The sequence below is a fragment of the Brassica rapa genome, chromosome A07 (assembly GCF_000309985.2).
Source record: "Brassica rapa cultivar Chiifu-401-42 chromosome A07, CAAS_Brap_v3.01, whole genome shotgun sequence".
NCBI lineage: Eukaryota > Viridiplantae > Streptophyta > Magnoliopsida > Brassicales > Brassicaceae > Brassica > Brassica rapa.
In genome coordinates, this window is record NC_024801.2 from 7,096,148 (window position 1) to 7,119,025 (window position 22,878).

The 22,878-nt window shown below is 37.3% G+C and overlaps 5 protein-coding genes across 5 annotated transcripts; 3 read left to right on the top strand and 2 right to left on the bottom strand.

Annotated features, from left to right (window-relative positions):
* The first annotated feature begins 139 nt into the window (after nt 1–139).
* LOC103828828 lies at nt 140–1,339 on the top strand. The gene has a single exon (XM_009104474.2). It carries the CDS (start codon nt 140–142, stop codon nt 1,337–1,339), a length of 1,200 nt encoding a protein of 399 aa, XP_009102722.2.
* Nucleotides 1,340–2,950: 1,611 nt separating this feature from the next.
* LOC103828496 (growth-regulating factor 6) lies at nt 2,951–4,173 on the bottom strand. Its single transcript, XM_009104094.3, has 3 exons — nt 3,852–4,173; nt 3,501–3,744; nt 2,951–3,414 (listed from the first exon to the last, which is right to left on the bottom strand). The coding sequence occupies exons 1-3, from the start codon at nt 4,030–4,032 to the stop codon at nt 3,081–3,083; spliced, it is 759 nt and encodes a 252-aa protein (XP_009102342.1). The 5' UTR covers nt 4,033–4,173; the 3' UTR covers nt 2,951–3,080.
* A 10,336-nt stretch (nt 4,174–14,509) lies between these two features.
* Nucleotides 14,510–17,790, top strand: LOC103828497. Its single transcript, XM_009104095.3, has 6 exons — nt 14,510–15,966; nt 16,158–16,591; nt 16,673–16,834; nt 17,040–17,115; nt 17,212–17,367; nt 17,465–17,790. The coding sequence occupies exons 1-6, from the start codon at nt 14,728–14,730 to the stop codon at nt 17,570–17,572; spliced, it is 2,175 nt and encodes a 724-aa protein (XP_009102343.1). The 5' UTR covers nt 14,510–14,727; the 3' UTR covers nt 17,573–17,790.
* A 53-nt stretch (nt 17,791–17,843) lies between these two features.
* On the bottom strand, nt 17,844–19,806 carry LOC103828498. Its single transcript, XM_009104096.3, has 9 exons — nt 19,542–19,806; nt 19,270–19,465; nt 19,146–19,198; nt 19,026–19,062; nt 18,886–18,951; nt 18,651–18,755; nt 18,420–18,573; nt 18,223–18,299; nt 17,844–18,134 (listed from the first exon to the last, which is right to left on the bottom strand). The coding sequence occupies exons 1-9, from the start codon at nt 19,643–19,645 to the stop codon at nt 18,072–18,074; spliced, it is 855 nt and encodes a 284-aa protein (XP_009102344.1). The 5' UTR covers nt 19,646–19,806; the 3' UTR covers nt 17,844–18,071.
* Nucleotides 19,807–20,032: 226 nt separating this feature from the next.
* On the top strand, nt 20,033–22,437 carry LOC103862657. Its single transcript, XM_033274884.1, has 3 exons — nt 20,033–20,245; nt 20,586–21,180; nt 21,432–22,437. Exons 2-3 carry the CDS (start codon nt 20,587–20,589, stop codon nt 21,465–21,467), a joined length of 630 nt encoding a protein of 209 aa, XP_033130775.1. The 5' UTR covers nt 20,033–20,245; nt 20,586; the 3' UTR covers nt 21,468–22,437.
* The last annotated feature ends 441 nt before the right edge of the window (nt 22,438–22,878 follow it).

Genomic DNA, 22,878 nt, shown 5'->3' on the forward strand with positions numbered 1-22,878 from the left:
CTCTATGTCGCATGGCTGGCGAAGCGTGTTAGCAGGTAGAAACCTCCTGTTAGAGAACCTGGGCTGGGTTGTGGGAAACGGAACCTCGATAAATATTTGGAATGATCCCTGGCTGAGCCTTGCTTACCAAGAGAGACCAATGGGCCCCCCGAACAAGCCACATTCACAGGTTACTGTCTCGGACCTCATCAACCCTGCAACAAGGGACTGGGATGTTTCGAAGATTAAGCTCATTTTACCCTTCTACGAGGAGAAAATTCTGTGCTTTAAACCAAGCTTGACTGGGGCTCCGGATAAACAAGTTTGGTTAGCCACAAAGTCGGGGGACTATACAACGAAATCTGGTTACTATACTGCAGTCACTAGAGTTGAAACCAGGCAGGACATCCCCACAGATAATGGTTTCAAGTGGAGAAGTAATGTATGGAACATGCAGTGTGCGCCAAAGGTTAAGCTATTCTCGTGGAAACTTCTCAAGGGAGCTATACCGGTAGGAGAAAGACTCGTTCAAAGGCGCGTCCCGGCGGATCCGCGTTGCAAACGGTGCGGCTGTTCAGAATCTATCCTTCATCTCTTTTTCCAATGTGGTTTCGCTCAACGAGTCTGGCATCTTGCCCCTCTCAATACCGACATGGATTTCAGAGGAATAATAGATTTAATGTCTAGCTGGGAAACTCTTTGCTCTCTTAAATGCCTGCCCCCTGCAGGAATCATCTCAGGATCTCTGACCCCTTGGCTGTTTTGGTCGATCTGGAAAGCGCGTAACAAATTTGTGTTTGAAGGCCACTCGGCTTCACCAGAAGAAACGCTTTCAGGCGCCATAGTACTAGCTAGGGAATGGAACACAGAAGTCAAGAAGGAACCCCTTACCGGAATACGACAGCTCTCAGCGCCGGTCCTAACTCACCCTGAGGCGACGGTGATTCGGTCGGATGCTGCTTGGGCACCTGGTTCAAATATTGCAGGATTAGGTTGGGTTCTTCTATCCCACTCAGGTAATCAATCCTTCAAAGTGCCCCTGAAAAGCGTTGCTTCGCCTCTGTTGGCGGAGGGTCTCGCTCTCCGGGAGGCTGTGCGGTCTTGCGCAACTTTGGGTTTGAATTATGTGGCTTTTGAGTCGGATTCTCTGAACTTGATCAAGGCAGTGAAGCTTGAAGTAACCATAGCGGAACTCTATAGTGTGATAGCTGATATCACATCTTTTGCATCAGTGTTTGAGTTTGTCTCTTTTTCTTGGATCTCTCGGGAAAAGAACGTTCTAGCTGATTGTTTAGCCAAAGAGGCTTTGAATGTATCTGATACTTTGGTGGTTGGGGATGCTTTCATTGCTCCTAACTAACCTTTACTAGTTTTAATCGAATTGTGTTTCAAAAAAAAAACATACTCTACCATTTAATTTGCTATTGTTATATATATATATATATATATGTTTTCCAAATATGGAAGAATTGTTTAACTTATTGACGTTTAACATCACTTGCCTTATAATCTAACGAATATTACAAATAACAATTTATGGAAACTATTCTCGAAATTATTGAAAAACTAATAATGTTTTATTTATTACTTTTAATATTTATAACCTATAAAATAAAATGAATGAAATTTTAGATAAGATAATTATAATAGTTTTATCCTCTACTTGATGAACTGTGTTCGAATATAATTATATAATAACTATTTTAAATATTACAAAATCCAAAAATGTTTATTAATATTATTTTTAAATTATTTATCGTTGTTTAAAGAATAAATTTATCATAATTTTAAAATAATTTATAAAATGCTTACAAAATGCAAGGCAAAGTTGCACTTTCAAGAGTTAAGTCGAGATCTGGATTAAAAATCCTAATAACTGGTAAAGAAGGGAAGCCGAAGACAAAAACATTGAATGTTGTCTACAAACAAAATTTTCAGAATATTCCGTATTCACGGTACATAATTTTAATCTACTTTTTTCAAATACAAATTTTAAAATATATAAACTGTTACAATTATTTATTTTTTGTATTTGCCAGATGGGTTGTGATGAGTTAGAAGACCGATGACGGTATGTCAATTTAATATTATTTCATGTTCAATAAAATTTAGAAATTTATAAATTTATCAAATAATGTTAACCCGTCAAATTGCTTACAAAATTTATTTAATTTTTTGCACGTTTCTAATTGAATTTTCTTTCTTTATCGAGAAATGTACTTCATAATTTATGTTATTTATGGATAATATTTTGATTTTTATTATATTTTCTTTTAATATTTCTACATAAATGTTTGTTTATTATTTATGGAAAAATAATATTATTCACCTAAAATAAAGAATTACGAAACATATACAATACAATTCTAATTAATGATAATATAAAATCTGTTACTTCTAAAACTATACACTATTTATTCTATTTTTTGAATGAAAGTATCTTCGTAAACACACAAAATATTGTGTGACGTTGGAATTATATATACACACAATATCTGCTTCTTCATACTGACGTTACTGTGTTCCCTCTCATGAGGTACGGACCGAGAGAGAACACAGGATGCGGACCGATCATTTTCTTATGCCCGCACAGGGTGCGGACCGGTCACCTAGTGGAAATTAAAGCTCAGCATTAAAACACCAAATTTGTTGTAATTTTAACCCTCAATTTGGTGTCATGGTTGAAGTTACCATTAATTAGTATATTTATAAAGAATAAGGTTCAAGAAAATTGAATGGCTAAATTTCTTTCTAATTAATGACAGATTTGGTTTGCAATAAGCAAATAAAAAAGCACATACTTATTTTTCTTAATCCTTAGATAATTTACTTAGTGAGATATACTATTAACAAGAATGTTTCCTTAGATAATCACATGTTGTTCTTGATTTTTTTGCAACATGTTTGTTGTGTTTTACGAACAGTTTTAGGCCAGCAAAATAATTCTAACACTGAAATGAAATGGCATCACTAGATTACAAAGGTAATATTATTCATTATTGGTCTATATAAGGGAAAAGAACTCTTAATAAAGTAGAAAAGTGAGAGAATCTCCATTAGTAACCAAATAAGAAACAATGTTAACATAAATGAAAACATAATCAAATGAAGAGTGAGGTGCTTCCAGAAGACTTAGAAGAAGGCCATTCATCAAGAAATTTATAAAATCTCTTACTCCGTTGCTCTTCTTCTTCATAATCTTTATCATCTCTTTGTTTTTGCTTCGCCACAAGCATTAATGGCCTCTCAAGCGTCCCTAACTCAGTGCCAACGATAAAGCAACTTCGATCAGTCTGCTTCTCCCTTTGTTTCAGAGACTCATACTTAGAAGAGCCACCGTCCCCTTCCATTGCTAAGCCAGAGCAGCTTTTGATTGACCCGGAAGGCTCTATGGAGAAGAAATCATTCATGTATCCAGTTCTTTTACTTTTTGCCCTTCACATTAAGCGAAAGCAGGGTCAAGTTTTATGTTGCCATTAGAATGAAAAACAACTAAAACAGAGGAGTGTAAGTGTCCAAACCTGGAGGAAGAGAGAGAAAAGTCTAGAAAGATACTTGGTGTAGAGGGAACATAAAATTGAGGAGGAGGAGGCAGAGGCTTTCTTGATGAACGGTTCTTGCCTCTATGCATATGTCTTTCACAGTACTTAGAATCTGGAGAAGCGTCTTTAGAGCATCTCCATTTCTTTCCATCAGTTCTTCGGCACCTTCCTGGCTCTGCGTCTATCTTTCTTTCCTTTCCCATCTCGTACACATTCCACCCAACTACACAAACACGTTATATCTTTTACATTATGACCAAATCAACCCTAAAGATACAGCCTTTATAAAAAAATATAGAGGTCAAAGCAAAGAAGAGAAAGTTTGCTTACAGTGTGGAGAAAAGAAGTTGGGAGATGAGGAGTAAGCAGAAGAAGAGAAGAGAAAGGGTCTTCTGATGAGGAATAGGAGATGAGGTGGAACTGGAATGTTTGCCGCTATATACTTGAAGACAAGAGCTTGATTTTCAAGCTCTTCCCATTGTGACTCAGTGAAATGGATCCTAGTCGTCATGAAGAGATAGAGAAAACTGATGATGAAGGAGGTCTGATGAAGAGAAGAGAGAGAGAGAGAGAGAGAGAGAGAGAGAGAGAGAGAGAGAGAGAGAGAGAGAGAGAGAGAGAGAGAGAGAGAGAGAGAGAGAGAGAGAGAGATTACACAAAGAGAGGGTTGTATTAACGACAAACGGCTATTTTATTACTCAAAATGGATTAAATAAGTAAATGACAATTGTATACTTTATATATATATATATATATATACTTTATGCAAACAATTAAACACTAAAATGATATGCTAAGAAGCAAGGAAGAGGTAACCAAATTTCAGGAGTCTTGAGCTCTGATACCAATGATACAGCCTGAAATTCAGACCATACTGATGGTTTGACTGAGGTTTGGATTGGTTTGATCCGGTATGGTTGGCCGGGCGGTAGCGATAGGCGATGGATGGTGCTGTTTGTACCTGAAACAAAAGTAAATATTTTTATGATTTTTTATGGTTTTAATACGATGAAACAGAGAATAAACTATATGATGAATGATGAACAAGAACAAGATATGGTTCAGATGAAACATGAACTAGATGGGTGATTGATGATGAGATGATGTGCAATATGAAATAAAAGAGAAACAAAGAGATAGAACGATGGCAGATGGGATCTATTGTTGGATGTGTATCTCTCTCAACAGATCAGTGGATGAAAGATGAATGAAGATAGGATTTGGCTTGCTGGATGTGTATCTCTCTCAAGCTAAAGTTGTGGGTGGAATGGAGTGAAGAATCGCCACAAGCTTGGTGATAAAAAGATTGATAAGAACCGAGATTTGCTTCCTGGCCGTTTCACACAAACTAAAAAGACTTAGGGTTTCTTGTTGGGGCAAACTAACTCATATATTTCATGAACTAAAAAAATACACGGTTGCCTATAGTGGGGATTAAATACCCGATAATTTTGCCCTTCTAAGGGAATGGAAGCAAAACAACATAGACTCACTTGGACTTATAAATCGACAAGGCCTAAACATAATGGGATGACTCTACTTCGACAACTAAAGCAAAGGCTAGCAAGAGACCTTGAATTATTGGACTCAAAAATAAAAGAACTTGACAATTTGCCCATGAGTTCATAAATTAAAAGAAAACCAACACATACCAAAAATAATAAACCGGTTAGAAATCAAATTGAAATCTTACCTACTTACCTTATTTCGAACAGACGGATCACTCAGCAGAACCGGACTGGATTGGAGTTGAGTTTGAACTGGGATTGCTTGGGAGATGATTAGGCCGGTTCGGTTCTGGGATAGTGATCTGAATTGGATCGGGTCGGCTTGGTCTTGAACCTCTATTGGACCGGCTTGATCTTGAATATTTAATTGGACCATCTCTTCGATCAGTAGCTGGTTCTGGCCGGTTTCTTTATCTTGATCTAGGATTTCTTGGACAGCTTTGAAGAAACCTTCTCTTATGACCTTGGCTCCGTTCCGGGTTGTCGGACCACACCTAATTATAGGAACCTCTACTTGGATGGCTTCATCACAGATGATTTTTTTAACATCTGCATGAGCGATGTTGCTTACTCTGAGCCACCAGATATTACGTTGATTACCCATTCCTATCGAGTTGTGAGGCAGGAGCAGTACCGACTAGTTGGTTATTCCCCTGATAATATTACCTCAACCAGCTCTCTCAAATAAGACGTTTGTGTAGTACTTGACGTATCCACGAAGACTCAATGTTTAACACATTAGACTTTGATTCAGATTAAGCTATTTCAAATCGTAGAAAGCGATAAACAACAGAAAGTAAATAGAAGAGTTATAGATTTATGGATATCAAACAGGTATGCAAAACTTCAATATATAGTTGCTCAAGATTTTATTAAAATCAATACTACAACTCGAATTCAAAAGTAAAATATTCAGCTCTTGATGCGAGTCTAGTCAAGTTTTTAGTTAGCTATTCTAGAAACAAGCATTGAGAAACAAGCATTGAGATCAATCATGGTGAAGGATTCAATGTAAATACCCTAGAAGTTCTATAAATCACAAGTTCTTCATGACCCTAGATAATCCATGAATCTAACATGGTGATTACTCACACATGATAGGTGCAATCATAATCATAGAATGAATAAACATAATAAATAAATCCACTGGAGTTCCAAGAAAACTGTGAAGGAGTTCTTCTCTTCTCTCCAAAACTAAAGAAAATAATTAAAGAAAGTCCAGCCGTCAACAATGGATTAGAAATATTATATAGGGTTTAAAACACGTTATGGGCTATTTTATAAATAAGAAAAACTTCAGGTGCCAAACTACAGTTCTTGAAACTTGACTAAATCCTTCGGTATGAGTGTCGATCATCACCCTTTGAGTGTCTTTCGACACCACTTTTCATCTTCGACATCTTCCTCTCACATTTCCGATAGACCACTCTTTAGTGCAATGAACATAACTTTTGAACCGTCTGACGGACCTTAAACTGTGGAACTGGAAAGCTAACTCAATTCTTTATATTGTGTCAAAATCTGAGCTTTACCTGATCTTCAGAAGGCCTCCATATGTTGATAAACTTCTGATGCATCTGTGCAGTTCTGCGCCTCAAATAGCTCCAGAATCTCCAACGTTGTCCAAAACGTACATGAACCTGTAAAAACACTACATTCACACATGAGCTTGCAAAATCATTCAGAAACTCGTGGTTCAGATTAGAGTCATATCAGAGAGACTTTGCATACCATGGATTCAACGAAGAAATACTTAGAAAAGGGTAAAAAAGTAATGACTTCACTGCAGCAAATTTGATAGATTTTTATTAAATTTGTTTTCTTGTGTTACTCAAAGCAGTGTGATTTTGATGGATGATCTTGTCACTTTGTTGATGATGGTTGAATATGCTAAATAAACATGAAGATGAACATATTTAAAATTAATTTAAAATATATGGAGTATATTTTAACAAGTAATGATGCAATCTCATGTGTTGACCCTGCTTTAGGTTCCATGCATTTTCGAGCTGATTGAAATCATTTATATTTTTATAAAATTAAGACTGTTTAAACCATTTATTTGGTTTATTTTGAACTATTCGTTAAGTGATTGATATAGTTGGTAAAGGTTTACATTTTTGCTTTCCAGATGTTTATTGCCTAAGAATCTAGATTCTCATTAAAGATAGGAAAGCAAAATTTGTTAAAAATGGTTCATGCGTTGTTTTTTAAAATATAATTCTTATGTTTCTGATATTTTCTTGGGATTCATTTTCATTTCCTCCATATTCTTATACTTTTATATTCAGTTGAATGCCATTTTGTAAGTAAATTCATTTAGGGATTGCCTTTGAATATCACCTTATTCGTTTGGTTAAGTTATAATCTTGTATGTTTAATTCAAAATTTCATGATACAGGATCTTTGATTTTGAATGAATCAGAACTCTATTCTTTTTGTTTATGATTGTAGTTGATGAATAAACCAATGAATATACAAAGAAATTGCTAATGCTCATTGTTTTCTTAAGAAAATTGGTTAACTCGGCTATTTAATTATTGAATATTCGTACAACAGGCAGTCTATGTTTTGATTCATCGTATTCGCTAAAAAAATTGGATGTATGAAAATTTTGTTTTTGTCTTAGTATATGTCGAAAACAAGCTTAGCTTTATATAGATATGTGAGATTTTGATAAACAAAATAAGAAAAAACGAAAAGAAAATGAATTAAGTGAAAAAATGGAAGTATTAAGATAGAAACAGAAAAATCTTACGTTAAAAAAGAAAGAAATGATAAAAGAGATTATAGTATTACTTTTCAATTAAAGAAACAAAATTTAACATAACATAACATTGGAACTTGATCGAACTCATGAGTATAATGCTAAAATAACTATTTTGCTATATGATCAAACACATGTGTTTGTATTTTGTATGCTCAAGTAATAATTTTTTTATAACATCTTAACTTTATTGATATAAAATCAAGTAACATATTACATGAAACATAAACTTCAACAAACCTGTTAAAAAAAATATTTAGTAGAGACAACAGTAATACGATGGTTCCTAACGCATTCGTAGGATATGATGATTCACTAGCTTTGTCCACTTCGTTCTTGGTCTTTTCAGATCTTTTTTGTGGCTCTCAATTCTTATGAGTAAGTATTTTTTTTCTCTAAAAAGATCATTGGATACGATGGATCCATCCCAAACATTCCCGCTGCCAGAAATAACATGTCTTGTTGAAACTGTCCATGGCATTGAAAACCTTTTGTTTTGAAAATAATACAGCCATACTTTCAACATATCTTCATCACATAAGCGCTTCAGAAATTCTTCACTCTTCTTGAAACGATAATTCTTCATCCTGTTCTGACTCTTTAGAAGTATTAAGAATCTTGAACAACCCGCTTTGTTATTATCTTTCACGACCTTCCATTCAAAAGTCCTCCGCTTTATATCTTCGCTATGAAACCCACCGTAGAGAATCTTCATCTAATTATGGAATTACCGAGGTCTTTCCAAAAATCCATCCCATAATGCATAAGACCAAAATCAGTTATTCCTAGATCCCAAATCCTTTGATGAAAACCCAATCTCAATTGAAACCAAAAAGTTTCAAGAGTCAAATAATGGAAGCCGCATACAGATATTGATAGCCCAAAATGCACAAACACAATAATTCAAGGTTTGGTGTTGAATCAAAGTCAAACAAAAACTCTCATATAAAGAGACAAGAAGAATGATAATTGGAATATGAATCAACATATTTGACGCTTAATATTTCTGGAAAAACTAAACTTATAACAAAGAAAAACAAACTAGGAAAGAGTACAGCCGATGTCTGAGTCGACGGCCGAAAAACACAAAGATTTTGAAAGTTTGTGTTTATCGCACTATAGATTGCTAGAAAAGACTGTTGGTTACTCATTGAACAAAAAAATAACTCTTAAGTAATAATTATATATATATATATTATATCTAAAAACATTAAAACTAAATTCTTATTAATCATCGATTTATTTCTGATTTTTGGTTAATTGGTTAGAAGCCATGTTCGAAAACGCGGCTCGATTATGCGGCGCTGCAACGCTCCACGGTGGGCAAGCGTAGCGATTTAGCCATAATCGGCCAAAAATCAGGTTTCTCAATTTTTTATTTTATTTTGCATGGTTAAGATCGAACGTTAAATGATAGATCTATCATTTTAACTCAAAAACAACAAGAAAACGTGCTTGATTGATGAATTATGGCAAAAATAGCAATTGTCAGCTATGAAAGAGTTGTAGAGAAAAGTAAATACCCTAAAAGAAGATGATGAAGAAACTGTTGGTGTCAGCTTGAAGATAGCTTGAAGAAGAAGCTATCCTAATCCCATCAAGATTTGAATATCTATTAGGATTAGGAAATATTGTTTTGTGTTTATCCTATTGAGATTAGAAACAATATAGTCATATATATACTGATGCATATTGAGATGCATATGTGTGACTTTTGATATTGTGATTTGTGAGTTGTGAGTTTCATTAATAAGAGAAGGACTTCTTATTAAAGCTTTGATTGTGTGATTCTATATTTCGTATCAGAGCCTTATATAAAAACCATCCGATTGAATCATCTGACTGCATTACTAAGACAGCGACAACCATGGAAGACGTGAAGGACATACCCGGAGAGAACAACAAAGATACCGGCCCTGCCGCCATCAAATTCCCAATGCTAACCTCCTCTAACTACACAGTATGGGCCATGAGGATGAAGGTAGCTCTTAAAGTTAGTGAGGTCTGGGAAACAATAGATCCTGGAACTAAGGATGAAAAGAAAAATAATAAAGCAATCGCATACTTGTTCCAGTCTATACCGGAAGCTTTAATCTTGCAAGTTGGGGAGATTGATACAGCAAAAGAAGTATGGGATGCAATAAAATCAAGACACGTTGGAGCTGAACGAGTAAGAGAGGCTAGACTACAAACTCTTATGGCTGAATTTGATAGATTAAAGATGAAAGATGAAGATACAATTGACATGTTTGCTGGAAAGTTATCTGAGATATCGTCGAAATCTGCATCATTGGGAGAGATACTAGAAGAGCCTAAGCTTGTGAAAAAATTCCTTAAAAGCTTGCCAAGAAATAAGTATATTCAAATTGTTGCTTCTCTCGAGCAAGTTCTTGACTTGAATACAACAAGTTTCAAAGACATAGTGGGCAGATTAAAGGCATACGAAGAAAGAGTGAGCGCAGAGGAAGAAGAAAAATCTGATGATCAAGAAAAGTTAATGTATGCTGCTAACTCGGGATCAAACCAAGAAGGTTACAGCAACAACTATGGTAATAATCGCGGTAGAGGACGTGGAGGAAGATCATCGTGGAGAGGACGAGGTCGTGGCTGCTCCAGTAACTTTGAGCGCCAGAGAGAGGCGTATAGACAAGGACAGGGACAGAACAGAGATATCTCTCACATTACATGTTTTAAGTGCGATAAGCTTGGTCATTATGCATCTGATTGTCCGGACAAGGAATTGAAACTCCAAGAAACCTGTGAGAAGAAGGAAGATGATACACATGAGGCTGATGAACTGATGATGAATGAAGTAGTATATCTAAATGAAAGGAAGGTAAATCCAAAGAATTTTGAGACTAACTTGGAGAATACATGGTATCTCGACAATGGCGCAAGTAATCACATGAGCGGGAACAGGCTATTCTTCCAAGATCTTGATGAAAGCATTACTGGTCAAGTGAGATTTGGAGATGACTCGCGCATCGACATAGTAGGAAGAGGGTCCATACGTTTTACTTTCAAAGGAGGAGAGAAGAAAGTGCTTAACAACGTATATTACATACCGAACCTTAGGAGTAATATCGTGAGTTTGGGACAAGCGACTGAGGCTGGCTGTGAAGTTCGTATGCATGATAATACTCTTCTGTTGTTCGATCGATCAGGAGAACTAATGGTAAAAACCACTAGATCAAGCAACCGTCTCTATAAAGTAACCCTACAAGCTGATCAAATCCGTTGCCTGCAAGTAATGTCTAGTGACTCGTCTAAGTGGCACGCACGCCTTGGACACATCAACACAGAGTCGATGAAGCTAATGATCAACAAAGAACTGGTCTTAGGCATTCCCAAGCTTAACATTGACAAGGAGACATGTACACCATGTCTACGCGGGAAGCATGCTCGAGCATCTTTTCCACAATCAACGACATATCGAGCTTCAAAACCACTTGAACTCGTCCATGGTGACTTATGTGGACCTATCACACCGTCTACTCCGGCTAAGAAACATTATGTGTTTGTCCTTATCGATGATTACTCTCGCTATATGTGGACAGTGTTACTAAAGGAGAAAAGTGAATCGTTTGAAAAATTTAAAAGTTTCAGGATGATTGCTACGCAAGAAACTCAGACAGAGATCAAAACTTTCAGAACGGATAGAGGTGGAGAGTTCACATCACATGAGTTTCAAACTTACTGCGACAAACACGGCATCAACAGACACTTAACAGCACCCTACTCACCTCAACAGAATGGAGTGGTTGAAAGGCGAAACCGAACTCTTTTGGAGATGACGAGAAGTATCTTGAAACACATGAATCTACCAAACTATCTATGGGGAGAAGCTGTAAGACATGCCACCTTCTTAATTAACCGAGTAGCAACGAGATCTTTGGACGGAAAAACACCATACGAAGTTCTAAGAATGCGAAAGCCAAACCTCAGCCATCTCAGAGTGTTCGGATGCGTGTGCTACGCGAAAACTGATTCTGCAGGGAGGAAGAAGCTTGATGATAGGTCAAGAGCGCTAGTACACCTCGGAACCGAGCCTGGAACAAAGGCTTATCGCCTCCTTGATACCACAAGCAAACGTATAGTAGTGAGTCAGGACGTATGTTTCTTGGAAGAGAAAGAATGGAGCTGGGATAAGAAAGAAAACGACGAGACAGAAGGGTTCTCTGTGATGATAAAGGAATCGAATGATGACCCGATCGCAGCTAGTGAAACTACGAATGAGACCTCGACTGCTAGTGATGAAGCTCGTGCTGATATAAGTGATGAAGAGAACGATGATGGAGATGTACAACCACAGTTGCGAAGATCAACACGAGAAACTTCACAGCCAGCATACCTTGACGATTATATACTACTTGCTGAAGCAGAGTGTGAGCAACTGCTAATGGTAATCAATGAGGAGCCTTGGGATTTTACAGAAGCTAAGGAACTAGATGTCTGGATCAATGCTTGTAAGGAAGAAATAGTTTCTATCGAGAAGAACCATACATGGGACCTGGTTGAATTGCCTACTGGTGTAAAACCTATAGGTCTTAAGTGGGTTTTTAAGATAAAACGTAATGCTGATGGGAGTGTTATCAAATACAAAGCACGATTGGTCGCTAAAGGGTATGTTCAGAGGCATGGCATAGACTATGACGAAGTGTTCGCACCAGTAGCACGAATTGAGACTATACGATTAGTCATTGCACTTGCGGCTTCAAAGAATTGGGAAGTTCATCACCTTGATGTAAAAACGGCCTTCCTTCATGGAGAGTTAAAAGAAGAAGTATTTGTCACACAACCCGAAGGATTTATTGTCGCAGGGAAGGAGAAGATGGTGTATAAGTTAAAGAAAGCACTTTATGGTCTAAAGCAAGCACCAAGAGCTTGGAATGCTAAACTAAATCAGATTCTCTGTGGTTTGAGCTTCCTTAAGTGCTCAAAGGAGCCTTCTCTGTACAGGAAAGAAGCAAAGCGAGGTTTGTTGATAGTTGTGGTGTATGTTGACGATTTGTTGGTCACTGGATCATCACTTGCTATGATATTAGAGTTTAAGAAAGAGATGTCGAAGAACTTTGAGATGAGTGACCTTGGAAGATTGACATACTACTTGGGAATAGAAGTACAGCAACATGAAGGATACATTGTGTTGAGTCAAGAGAAGTATGCGATGAAAATTCTCGAGGAAACAAACATGAGTTCATGTAATATGACTCACATACCGATGGATATAAATGTGAACTTGTCCAAGTCATCTAAAGAGAAGACCGTCGATGAGAAGAGTTATAGAAGGAACATTGGATGCTTGCGATATCTGCTTCATACGCGTCCTGACTTGTCTTATTCAGTAGGAGTTCTCAGCAGGTACATGGCGGAACCCAAGGAGTCTCATGCCGCGGCTCTGAAACAGGTTTTAAGGTACTTACGTGGAACCTGCTCCCTAGGACTCCGGTTTAAACGTAGCACGAACTTGAATGTGATAGGCTATAGTGATGCCTCACACAACGTCGATGCCGATGATGGGAAGAGCACCACTGGTCATGTGTTCTATCTTGGTGAAAGCCCTATAACCTGGTGCTCGCAGAAACAAGAAATCGTTGCATTATCTTCATGTGAAGCTGAATTTATGGCTGCTACGGAAGCTGCGAAGCAAGCAATTTGGCTTCAAGAGTTGTTTAGTGAAGTTGTCGGAGAAGACTGCAAACGGGTGACAATAAGAGTTGATAATAAATCTGCAATTGCCTTGACAAGAAACCCGGTGTTTCATGGGCGAAGCAAACATATACACAGAAGATTCCACTTCATAAGATAATGCGTTGAGAATGATCAAGTAGAAGTCGAACATGTTCCAGGAACTGAGCAACGAGCTGATATACTTACCAAGTCTCTTGGTAGAACTAAGTTTGACGAAATGAGGATTCTTGTTGGTGTTCATGACGTGTGCAAGAATGAGTTCAAGCTTAGGAGGGAGAATGTTGGTGTCAGCTTGAAGATAGCTTGAAGAAGAAGTTATCCTAATCCCATCAAGATTTGAATATCTATTAGGATTAGGAAATATTGTTTTGTGTTTATCCTATTGAGATTAGAAACAATATAGTCATATATATACTGATGCATATTGAGATGCATATGTGTGACTTTTGATATTGTGATTTGTGAGTTGTGAGTTTGATTAATAAGAGAAGGACTTCTTATTAAAGCTTTGATTGTGTGATTCTATAGAAACTACGATTTTGCCACTTTATTGAAAAACAAAAAAAACATTAAATCGCGTAGTTCAAGTAGGATAGGGTAAAAAATCCAAATCCGAAAAACTGAACTGAATCCGATTCGAATAAATTAATACAGAGTCCGAACCGAAACTGATTAAATATACGAACGGGTTCAAAATTTTGGGTATCTAGAGAACCGAAATCGAAACCAACCCGAACGGAAGTATTTCAGATATTTGAATGTATCTAAAATATATTTATATACCTAGATATATTAATTATTTTTAGATTTAATGCATATTAAAAACATCCAACTTATATAAGATAGTTTTAAGTCATCCAAAATACTTAAAAATATATACAAATAGTCAAAAATAAATATTAAAATAGCTAAAATATACATAAAACATCTATTGATTCTTTATCTAAATATTCAAACCAAACCAATTTATATGTTAATTTAAAATATATACAAATGCATTTGAAATTAAGAAAACTATTCAAAACTAATCTCTGTTTAATTCCCAATTAATCTCGGGAATTTTAGTTAACTCGCGCGGAGCCCCTCTACTCAATCGGGTAAGAAAAGCGGAAAAGGGCATTGCATCGGTTGGCGCGAAAATAGAGAAGAAAGAAACCCTAATTTATGGAAGGAACCGGTTGCTCTTTCCTAAAATTAAACCCTTTTTTCCTTTTCCATTCTCTTCTCGATACCCCCAACCATGACGATACTCCGATCTCGCGAAATACCATCGGTCTCCGGCAAGCCCCGCCCCAAACGACAATCCTCCGACATCATCCAGCCGTCGACTCCCGCTCGGAAACAAGAGCCCAGTGCTCCCTCACTCGACCGGTCGAGTCCACCCACTAACACTTTCCGGAGGCGAAGAAGTCCTCGTCTTGAGTCTCTGAATGGGTTTACTGAGAAAGAGGTTAGCATCTTAGTTTGTAGCAAGAGAAAATCGAATGTTGGTGAAAGGTTGCGGTCGGGGAAGAAAGTTGCTAATGGAATCGAAACCAGTGGGACTGAAATTGATTCTAGAAAGTTGGATATAGGAAGAAGTGAGGAAAAGAAGAAGGCTTTTGTGGATTTGGTTGAAGAAACTAATATCGTGAGTAAGGAATTGGACAACAGTGGAGATGATGCAGTTGTTAGAAGTGAGGAAAAGGGAAAGACAGTGATGGCTGAAGTGAATGATGTGGAGATGAAATGCGATGAGAAGCCAAGCAGCTCGGTGAGTCGAAGAAAATATACAAGAGAGGAGAAGGCTAAGGGTATTCAGGCAGAGAATCTCTCTCCTCCTCCTATCACCACAGTTGGTGTTGAAGAAATGGATATCATCGACAACTCGATACCTGAAGAAGCCTCTCTAACAGAATCGTCAGTTAATGCACAGAATCAAAATGGAAACGCGTCAAGAAATCGGCAATTTCGTGACTTTGCGGAGAGAAATGCTTCCAGGTTTGCTCGTTTTGATGTTGGAATGGAGGAAGAAGAGGAATCGTCTGACAAAGAGGAGGTTGGGCAACAAGTCGAGGATTGGCCTGGCCCTTTCTCTACCGCCATGAAAATTATGAAGGACCGAGAAGAGAACACGGTTCTGCATGATGGTGTTCCTTTCTCCTCCGACATAGAAAGATCTTCTTCGCCAATTGTTTGGGCTCCCAGAAGAAGCGACAGTTTCACCTCTCCTCCTCCTCCACGAGCTCCATCTCTGCAAGAACTATCCATGCGAGTTCTTGTCAAGAACGCTGATGCCATCACTTCGCTTGACTATGTTCCAGACTCCCTGAGGGTTCAGCTTTGTCAATTGCTTTGTGATTCGAGGAGGATGGACGTCCACTTTCTTGATCTTCTTGTCCGTGGATCTCCGACAGGGATTTGTGTTCCCGACTGCTCATGGCTGACCGAGGAACAGTTCACCGAATGTTTTAAGAACTGTGACACCAGCAACTTGATGGTACCTCGCTCTCTTACTTGTCAGTTTTATTTGAATACATCATTACATTTTGCTAAATGTTATTTTTCCTATCCAAGACAACATTCTTCTAACTAGTTAATTGTCCTGGCCTCCGTAATAAAGAATTGATTGTAGGTTTTGCCATTGTAACTAAAGTCCAGATTCGCCTCTTTTTTTTTTTTTTGAAACAGGTTCTTCAACTCGACCAGTGTGGGCGTTGTATGCCAGATTATGTACTACCCTCCACCTTGGCAAGGTCACCAAAAAGCTTGCCGATGCTGTCTTCTCTATCTTTAAGTGGTGCATGCCGGCTTTCCGATGTGGGGCTGCGGGCACTTGTTTCCGTTGCCCCTGCGATTACATCTATCAATCTCAGTCAATGCTCTCTTCTAACATCATCTACCATTGACATGTTATCTGATTCATTGGGGTCAGTTTTAAGGGAACTATATCTCAATGAGTGCCAAAGCATCGACCTGAAGCTTATTCTGACTGCATTAAAAAAGTTCGAGAAGCTGGAGGTATTGTCTCTTGTGGATCTTCCTTCAGTCAGGGGTCGGTTGCTGAGGGAATTTATTACTGCTAGAGGACAAGCCCTGAAACAGCTAACTCTGTCCAACTCTGTGTACGTTATTGAATTCTCGTTTGATTCGGTCATTCTGAATTCAGCTATTTTACATAATTTTGCTTTGTGAATATGGTGCAGGAAATTAACTGACTCTTCTATAAAAGACATCTCTGAAAACTGTCCTAATTTAAGAGTGCTTGACCTGGCTAACGTATGCAAGCTGACTGATTGTGCTCTCGGTTACCTTGCAAATGGTTGTCAATTTCTGGAAAAATTGATTTTTTGTCGCAACTCTTTCAGGTAAGTCTCATTCGAACGTTTATGTTATACATGATCCTGTGGTTTCTATGGCTTTGAGAAACTTGGGATGTTACTCCGTTAAAGTACTCAGGCAATATGTTATTCTAGGAGACGTTACCAGTTTTCTCAATTTTCAAACAATACACATATTGTTATGGTCTTTGTGCTGTATGTCAAACTTGACCAGATGCTTCTCTCTTTGTAGCGATGAAGCTGTAGCTGCGTTTGTAGAAACCTCAGGCGGTTCACTGGTGGAACTATCACTAAACAACGTCAAGAAGGTATCTGTGTCTTTCTCTCCTCTCTCCCATCATGCCCAACAATCCATAGAGTCATCATGCTTAAGTCGCAATAACACATCTGTGTTATGTTTTCAGGTTGGCCACAACACGGCCTTAGCCCTTGCTAAATTTTCAGAAAAGGTGCAGATTTTGGATGTTTCCTGGTGCAGAGATATGTCCGACAATGCACTAGGCTACATTGTCGATAGCTGTTCATCTCTGAAAGTGTTGAAAGTGTTTGGATGCACTCAGGTAAATAAATATAAAAACATCAAGATCCCACCGTCTTCTTCGTAAATGAAAGGAACAGACCTTGACTAGAAAACCGTTTTGTCTTTCTCTTTTGCAGATTACGGACGCATTCGTTCTAGGTCACTCGAACCCTAATGTTGAGATCTTAGGTTTGAAGATGGATCCCTTCTTGAACCACCTTACAAAGAACCATGCAGATAGCTGAAAAAGCCATAATCTTATCTCTCTGCGTTGTTTGTTTTTGGAGGAGAATAGCAGAGACGGTTTTACTATTGTGTGTCTGAACATGCACCTTTTGGTATTTATCTAGTATTTAATAAATAGCATCGGTAAGTTTTTGGTTTCGTGATATTTAATCAAATATGCAAACTCCTTTCATAATTTATTAGGTTCAAAGGAGTATAGGTTTTAACTTTCTAAAAATTATTTTTCGATCAGTCATTTCGGTTTGTTTCGAATTAATAGTACAACGTAAAAGTATAAAGCATTTCTAGATGTTTGTGGTTTCAATCCAAAGCTTAATGTAAATTTATCTACAACAATCGTACATGAAACTTTGAGTTATCACACACATTCCACGTTAGACATTACATGATATAGAACCGTATTAACAATCACTTTTCTGCGTTTTGGTTCTATTCTCCCATTCTCAAAACAAAAAGTAAAGAAAGGGAAGAGAGACAACACACATCGTTTCTTCTGAGTTATCTTGTGTACTGGAGCAAGAATGTATCATCTGATGATTCAGACTGTCCCATTTCAACGACCTGGTTCCATAACACAACATTTTTTTTTTTGGTGTCAAGTCCCCTACATATCAATTTTCAGAGTAATGAATTTGATGTTTTGTTTTACCTCGAAACCAGTCTTCTGGTATAGTTCCTGAGCAACTAAATTGTTTCTATGTACATGAACATATACTTGCTCAACTCCTGCATAACCAAATACATCCTCACATGGTTAAGATAATTCTCTCCAAAACGTTCTAATGGCTTAAGATACCAAATCATGACGCCGTTTTCTTATCTTTTCGGTTTTAACATTGTTATTACCATTCGATCTGGCTGATTCGACAGCGAAACGCAACATGTTGCAAGCAATACCCTGGCGGCGTGCTGATTTGGCAACACATAGATTAGCAATATAACCATACCTATTTGATCCTTCTCGGTTTATGGTGCAGAACAATTGAGACTTCACCTTTTCCTACACGTAATTGTTAACTTATTAGGAGGCGTAAAGGACGAAAAAACTGAATACTAAAACGAAAGATATATATATACCCCAGGAAAGGTCTCTCCTTGCAAGAAAAAACGAATATTCAAATCAAGCGTCCCAACCACACTTTTGATTACAGAACGTTTAATGTGCTTCTCTTCCTTCTTTACCTGAAGAATACAAACAACAATAGCTGCTGATAAATTAAAAGAAGTCTTGACAAAGAAAAGAAGTGGAACAATTCTTTGTAAAATATGCGGATGAATACAAGCATAGTGTATGAGTAAAACAGAGTTATACCGCAACGATACATGAACATTTCTGGCCTTGGAGCCCTTTACATCTTCTTTTTATTGCATTGAACTCCTGAAAAAGTAATCGATTGAAGAAACGCTCCTCCCAGTTAAGGAAAAAGAGAGAGAAAGAAAAAAATCAATAACCTGCTCTGCAAATTTCCTTTTGAAGTTGTCAACATACCTGAACATTTTTTAATCAGACATCAACGCAAAATCTTGTAAACTATTACTACAGTCAATAATGAGATCATATCTTGGCTTGACCTTTCATTGGCACGATCTTCCCAGTGACTCTCTGCACGTAGCCACGCTGCTGTCTAATCACAAACTGGAACCAAGTCAATCTCGAGAAGAAGATGGGTTCGGAATCAAGAATTGTGTTACTCACCCAGTATTCTTCATCAAGAATGGCTTCTCGTGCTACGAATTTACCAAAATCCAATCGATCTTGCTGGAAAAGCTCATGCTCGGGAGGCTGCAAACGGTCGAATCTCAAACCCTCAGACCTTAATTGATCAACTTGAGGAATCTTAACAGAGAGTTCATCCTTCTTAGTCGTATCAGAAGATCTCGAATTGATCATCCTGAGTTGATCAAAACTAATCGAATCACAACCTCTCAAGGAAAAAAATAAAAAAAAAGAACAAGTGGTGGACTCACATTCGCCATGGAGGAATAGTTCTCCTATATCGCTGCCGAGAAATTCGCGAGCGATTGTGCGTGATTCTAAGCAGCTCTGTCCGATGGATTGAAATCGTCGACATCGCAGCCGCCGAGAAACAATATTCTCCGGGTCGCAAGCAATTTGACCTTAGAATTTAGAAAAAAAGAAAAAAAAAAATTATCCGAGAGAAATGTTGGATGAAAGGATAAACACGATAAGGACAAAATAGTCAATTTTGAGACTCGCCACATTTTACCTCAAGAAGAGGGTGGCGCCTAAAATCAGAACTGGTGAATCCAACGGTCAATATTGTGGAACGTGGCCAGGGATGTTAAGATGGGTTTAGGTTCGCGGGCTTTTAATGGGTTCTACAAAAAATAAATGCCCATTTAGACCCATTAAGCTAGTCGGGTTTTAAATGGGTAACCCACTTAAGATCCATTTATTAAATGGGTTTTCACTAAAATAAACGGGAACCCGTTTAACCCATTAATGTTATTTTTTTGTATTTTAAACGTTGTCGTTTGATTTCTTTAGGGCCTTCAGTTTTTTTTTTTCTATTTTCTTCTTCTCTTTCGTCGATCAAATCGCCTCCGATCTCCACCGCTTCTCAATTTCTGAAACTTCGCGTAATCTCCACCGTCTCCGATCAAGTTTCGATCAAGTTCTGTTTCTGAAACCCACTCCCAACTCGAGATCGGTAACGTCTCTGTTCTCCTTCCTTTGATTCCTATTGTTCATATAAATTTATTTGTTTTTGAATTTGATTCTGTTTCTGTAAACCCACCGCATATTTCTCTAAATTAAGCAAACCCATTTGGCTTTGTGAATGTGCCATGTGTAATCATCGCTTTGTGAAAACCAATTATATAAAAGTTTTGTGTATCATATAACTGTAGAAATATCATGCAAGTAGATGATTCCTTCGTCATGAATAGACGTTGTGGACGTTAGTTTGATAAAAAATTATCAAATATAATATAACCTACTGATTTTGCCTTTTAGTTAAACACAAATAATTTATATGCTTTTAATTACAGGATGGATGAGTTTATAGACATGAATGAAGAAGATGCTCTCGCTGAGATAAATTTGGAAGCTACACAACTAGAAGAACAGCAAAGTGAAACTCATTCTGGGGAATCAGCTCAAGCTCAACGCAAGAGACGTAAAACATCACGGGTTTGGGAAGATTTTGTATCAGTGGGGATAGAAAATGATGGCAAAGAAAGGGCCAGATGCTTGCATTGTTGTATGAAGTTGGTGACACGTAATGAAAAGAATGTGAGCTGTGGAACTCATCATCTACAACGCCACTTGGAAACTTGTCCAAAGAAGCCTCCAAAGGAAGATAAGGCTGCATATGATCACAAGAGAGATCGTGAGATGGTTAGTATCCCTATCACCACAGTAGCATCTGAATCAGCTTTCAGTATTGGAGCTCGGGTGTTAACTCCATACCGAAGTCGCTTGCTTCCCAAGAATGTCCAGGCTTTACTCTGTACTCGTAACTGGTTGCGAGGATTTGCAGAGTATGAAGGTACAATAGAAGATGTTGATGATATGTGCAACGAAGATGCTAGGAAGACTACAAGTACTTCTGGAGTCGAGGGTTCAAGATCAGAAGATTCAAATGTACGTTGAACATTTGAGGTAATATCATTGGTTCTTATCTTAGAGAAACTTGTTACTTGTGTATGGGTTATTGTCATTGTCATTGTCTTTAAAAAATGCTGGTGTGAGAATGTGACAGTGAAGGGGCTGAGAGCAATGGTTACATACTTACACTGCTTAGGATCTCTTGTTTATATTGACTGATGTTAGAATCTCTTGCTTATATTGATTGTGTTTGCTTATATTATATTGCTTTTTGTGTTCATCTGCAGAACAATTGTGTTCAGCCACTCTCAAACTGGTGGTAAAGCTAGGCTCACTGAGGGTTGCTTTTTCAGGAAAAAGTGAAATCATCATCTTATCTTTTCACAAAATGTTGCTGTGATATTCAGTTTGGTTTTCTTTGCCTTGTTAGTTATTGTTATTTTCTTGTGACTGTTTTTTATGTTTCTTAAAAGATTCTGAAAACATGAAACTACTAGTTGAGTTATTAATCCTATGCCTTTATTTTAGTTTATATAAACTTTTGAATGGCTTGTGGAAAAGCACTGTGAATCTGTGATATTGCTAGAAGAAACTTGCACACTTGTCTTAAAGAAGGTAAGCTGTTTAAATTTTGAATGCAGCAGACTCGACACTTTGCTTCTCCTTTTGGTGAGATGAGAATTTTGAATTTTCGATTGAGCTCTCAATGTTAAGAGAGTAGTAGACTTGCTAATTGCTATGTAGATAGTAATTTTCAGTCAAACAAATTTGCTCTAAAAAATACATATCAAAAGTTATTGATAAATAATTTATTTGTTTAACTAAATTTAGTTAGAGTTCATAAGGTTAAAAAAAAAAAATAATTATCTTTGTAAAATCGTTTTAAAATCATAATTAAAACGAAAAAATAAATAAAAGAATCTAATTTAAATGGGTCTAAATGGGTTTAAATGGGTACATGTAAATTTTGCGGGTTCTAAATGGGTATCCTTAATAGGCCTATTTTTAAATGGGTCTAAACGGATATGGGTTCTAAATGGAGTGGGTTCTAAATGGGGTGGGTCTAAATGGGGTGGGTTGTACCATTTTAACATCTCTAAACGTGGCGAACTGGGAAGAAGACATGGTTAATTGGACTGTGCGGCTAAGAGCTTAACTTATCTATCTTATTTCTGTTTTAACGTCTAAACAGTTTTTTTTTTTCTTTGGATAGAATGCAAAATTATTTCAAACCCAAAAAAATCATTTTCCGGTAAAACCAGTAGCTTGTTATAATCATCATATATAATTTCATTCGTGTTTCGTATATATTTATTATTCAATTATACTCAATAATGTTACGTACATAATAGAAAGTAGAAGAAGAAAAATTGCGCTTAAACGAAAGAAGAAAAAGTATACCAGTAAGAGAGGAAGATATTATAAATGTTTAGAAGGGGGCGAAGTAAAATGATCGTATAACAATTTCTTATATTGGCAGAAAATTCGACTAATAATATCTTATACAATAAAGTTACCTTGTCTCTCTCCTCCTACGTCCACGTCATCAGGTAGGGGAGGGCAAATATCGACACGTGTCAACACCTCAGTGGTTCCGTGTTTTTGTGTTTTTTTCTCCTGCTTTTGTTTCTTGCTTTGTTGAATACGAGAGTCTGATGTGGGCTTTAAGGTATTTGCGCATGAAGCCCAAAGTGGAGCCCAGTCTTCTGAACGCTGTCTCGACTCGCGATTTCA

What these genes read in the sequence shown, in the direction of transcription:
- LOC103828828 (XM_009104474.2), top strand. Translation starts at nt 140, where the DNA reads ATGGGCCCCCCGAACAAGCCACATTCACAGGTTACTGTCTCGGACCTC.
- LOC103828496 (XM_009104094.3), bottom strand. Translation starts at nt 4,032, where the DNA reads ATGACGACTAGGATCCATTTCACTGAGTCACAATGGGAAGAGCTTGAA. An exon ending in CAACTTCTTTTCTCCACACT is followed by an intron (nt 3,745 to 3,851) that starts GTAAGCAAACTT and finishes GTGTTTGTGTAG; the next exon opens with TTGGGTGGAATGTGTACGAG. An exon ending in TTTTCTCTCTCTTCCTCCAG is followed by an intron (nt 3,415 to 3,500) that starts GTTTGGACACTT and finishes CTTAATGTGAAG; the next exon opens with GGCAAAAAGTAAAAGAACTG.
- LOC103828497 (XM_009104095.3), top strand. Translation starts at nt 14,728, where the DNA reads ATGACGATACTCCGATCTCGCGAAATACCATCGGTCTCCGGCAAGCCC. An exon ending in CACTAAACAACGTCAAGAAG is followed by an intron (nt 17,116 to 17,211) that starts GTATCTGTGTCT and finishes TTATGTTTTCAG; the next exon opens with GTTGGCCACAACACGGCCTT. An exon ending in AAGTGTTTGGATGCACTCAG is followed by an intron (nt 17,368 to 17,464) that starts GTAAATAAATAT and finishes TCTCTTTTGCAG; the next exon opens with ATTACGGACGCATTCGTTCT.
- LOC103828498 (XM_009104096.3), bottom strand. Translation starts at nt 19,645, where the DNA reads ATGTCGACGATTTCAATCCATCGGACAGAGCTGCTTAGAATCACGCAC. An exon ending in GAAGATCGTGCCAATGAAAG is followed by an intron (nt 19,063 to 19,145) that starts GTCAAGCCAAGA and finishes AAAAATGTTCAG; the next exon opens with GTATGTTGACAACTTCAAAA. An exon ending in AAGGAGAGACCTTTCCTGGG is followed by an intron (nt 18,574 to 18,650) that starts GTATATATATAT and finishes AATTACGTGTAG; the next exon opens with GAAAAGGTGAAGTCTCAATT.
- LOC103862657 (XM_033274884.1), top strand. Translation starts at nt 20,587, where the DNA reads ATGGATGAGTTTATAGACATGAATGAAGAAGATGCTCTCGCTGAGATA. An exon ending in CAAGATCAGAAGATTCAAAT is followed by an intron (nt 21,181 to 21,431) that starts GTACGTTGAACA and finishes GTTCATCTGCAG; the next exon opens with AACAATTGTGTTCAGCCACT.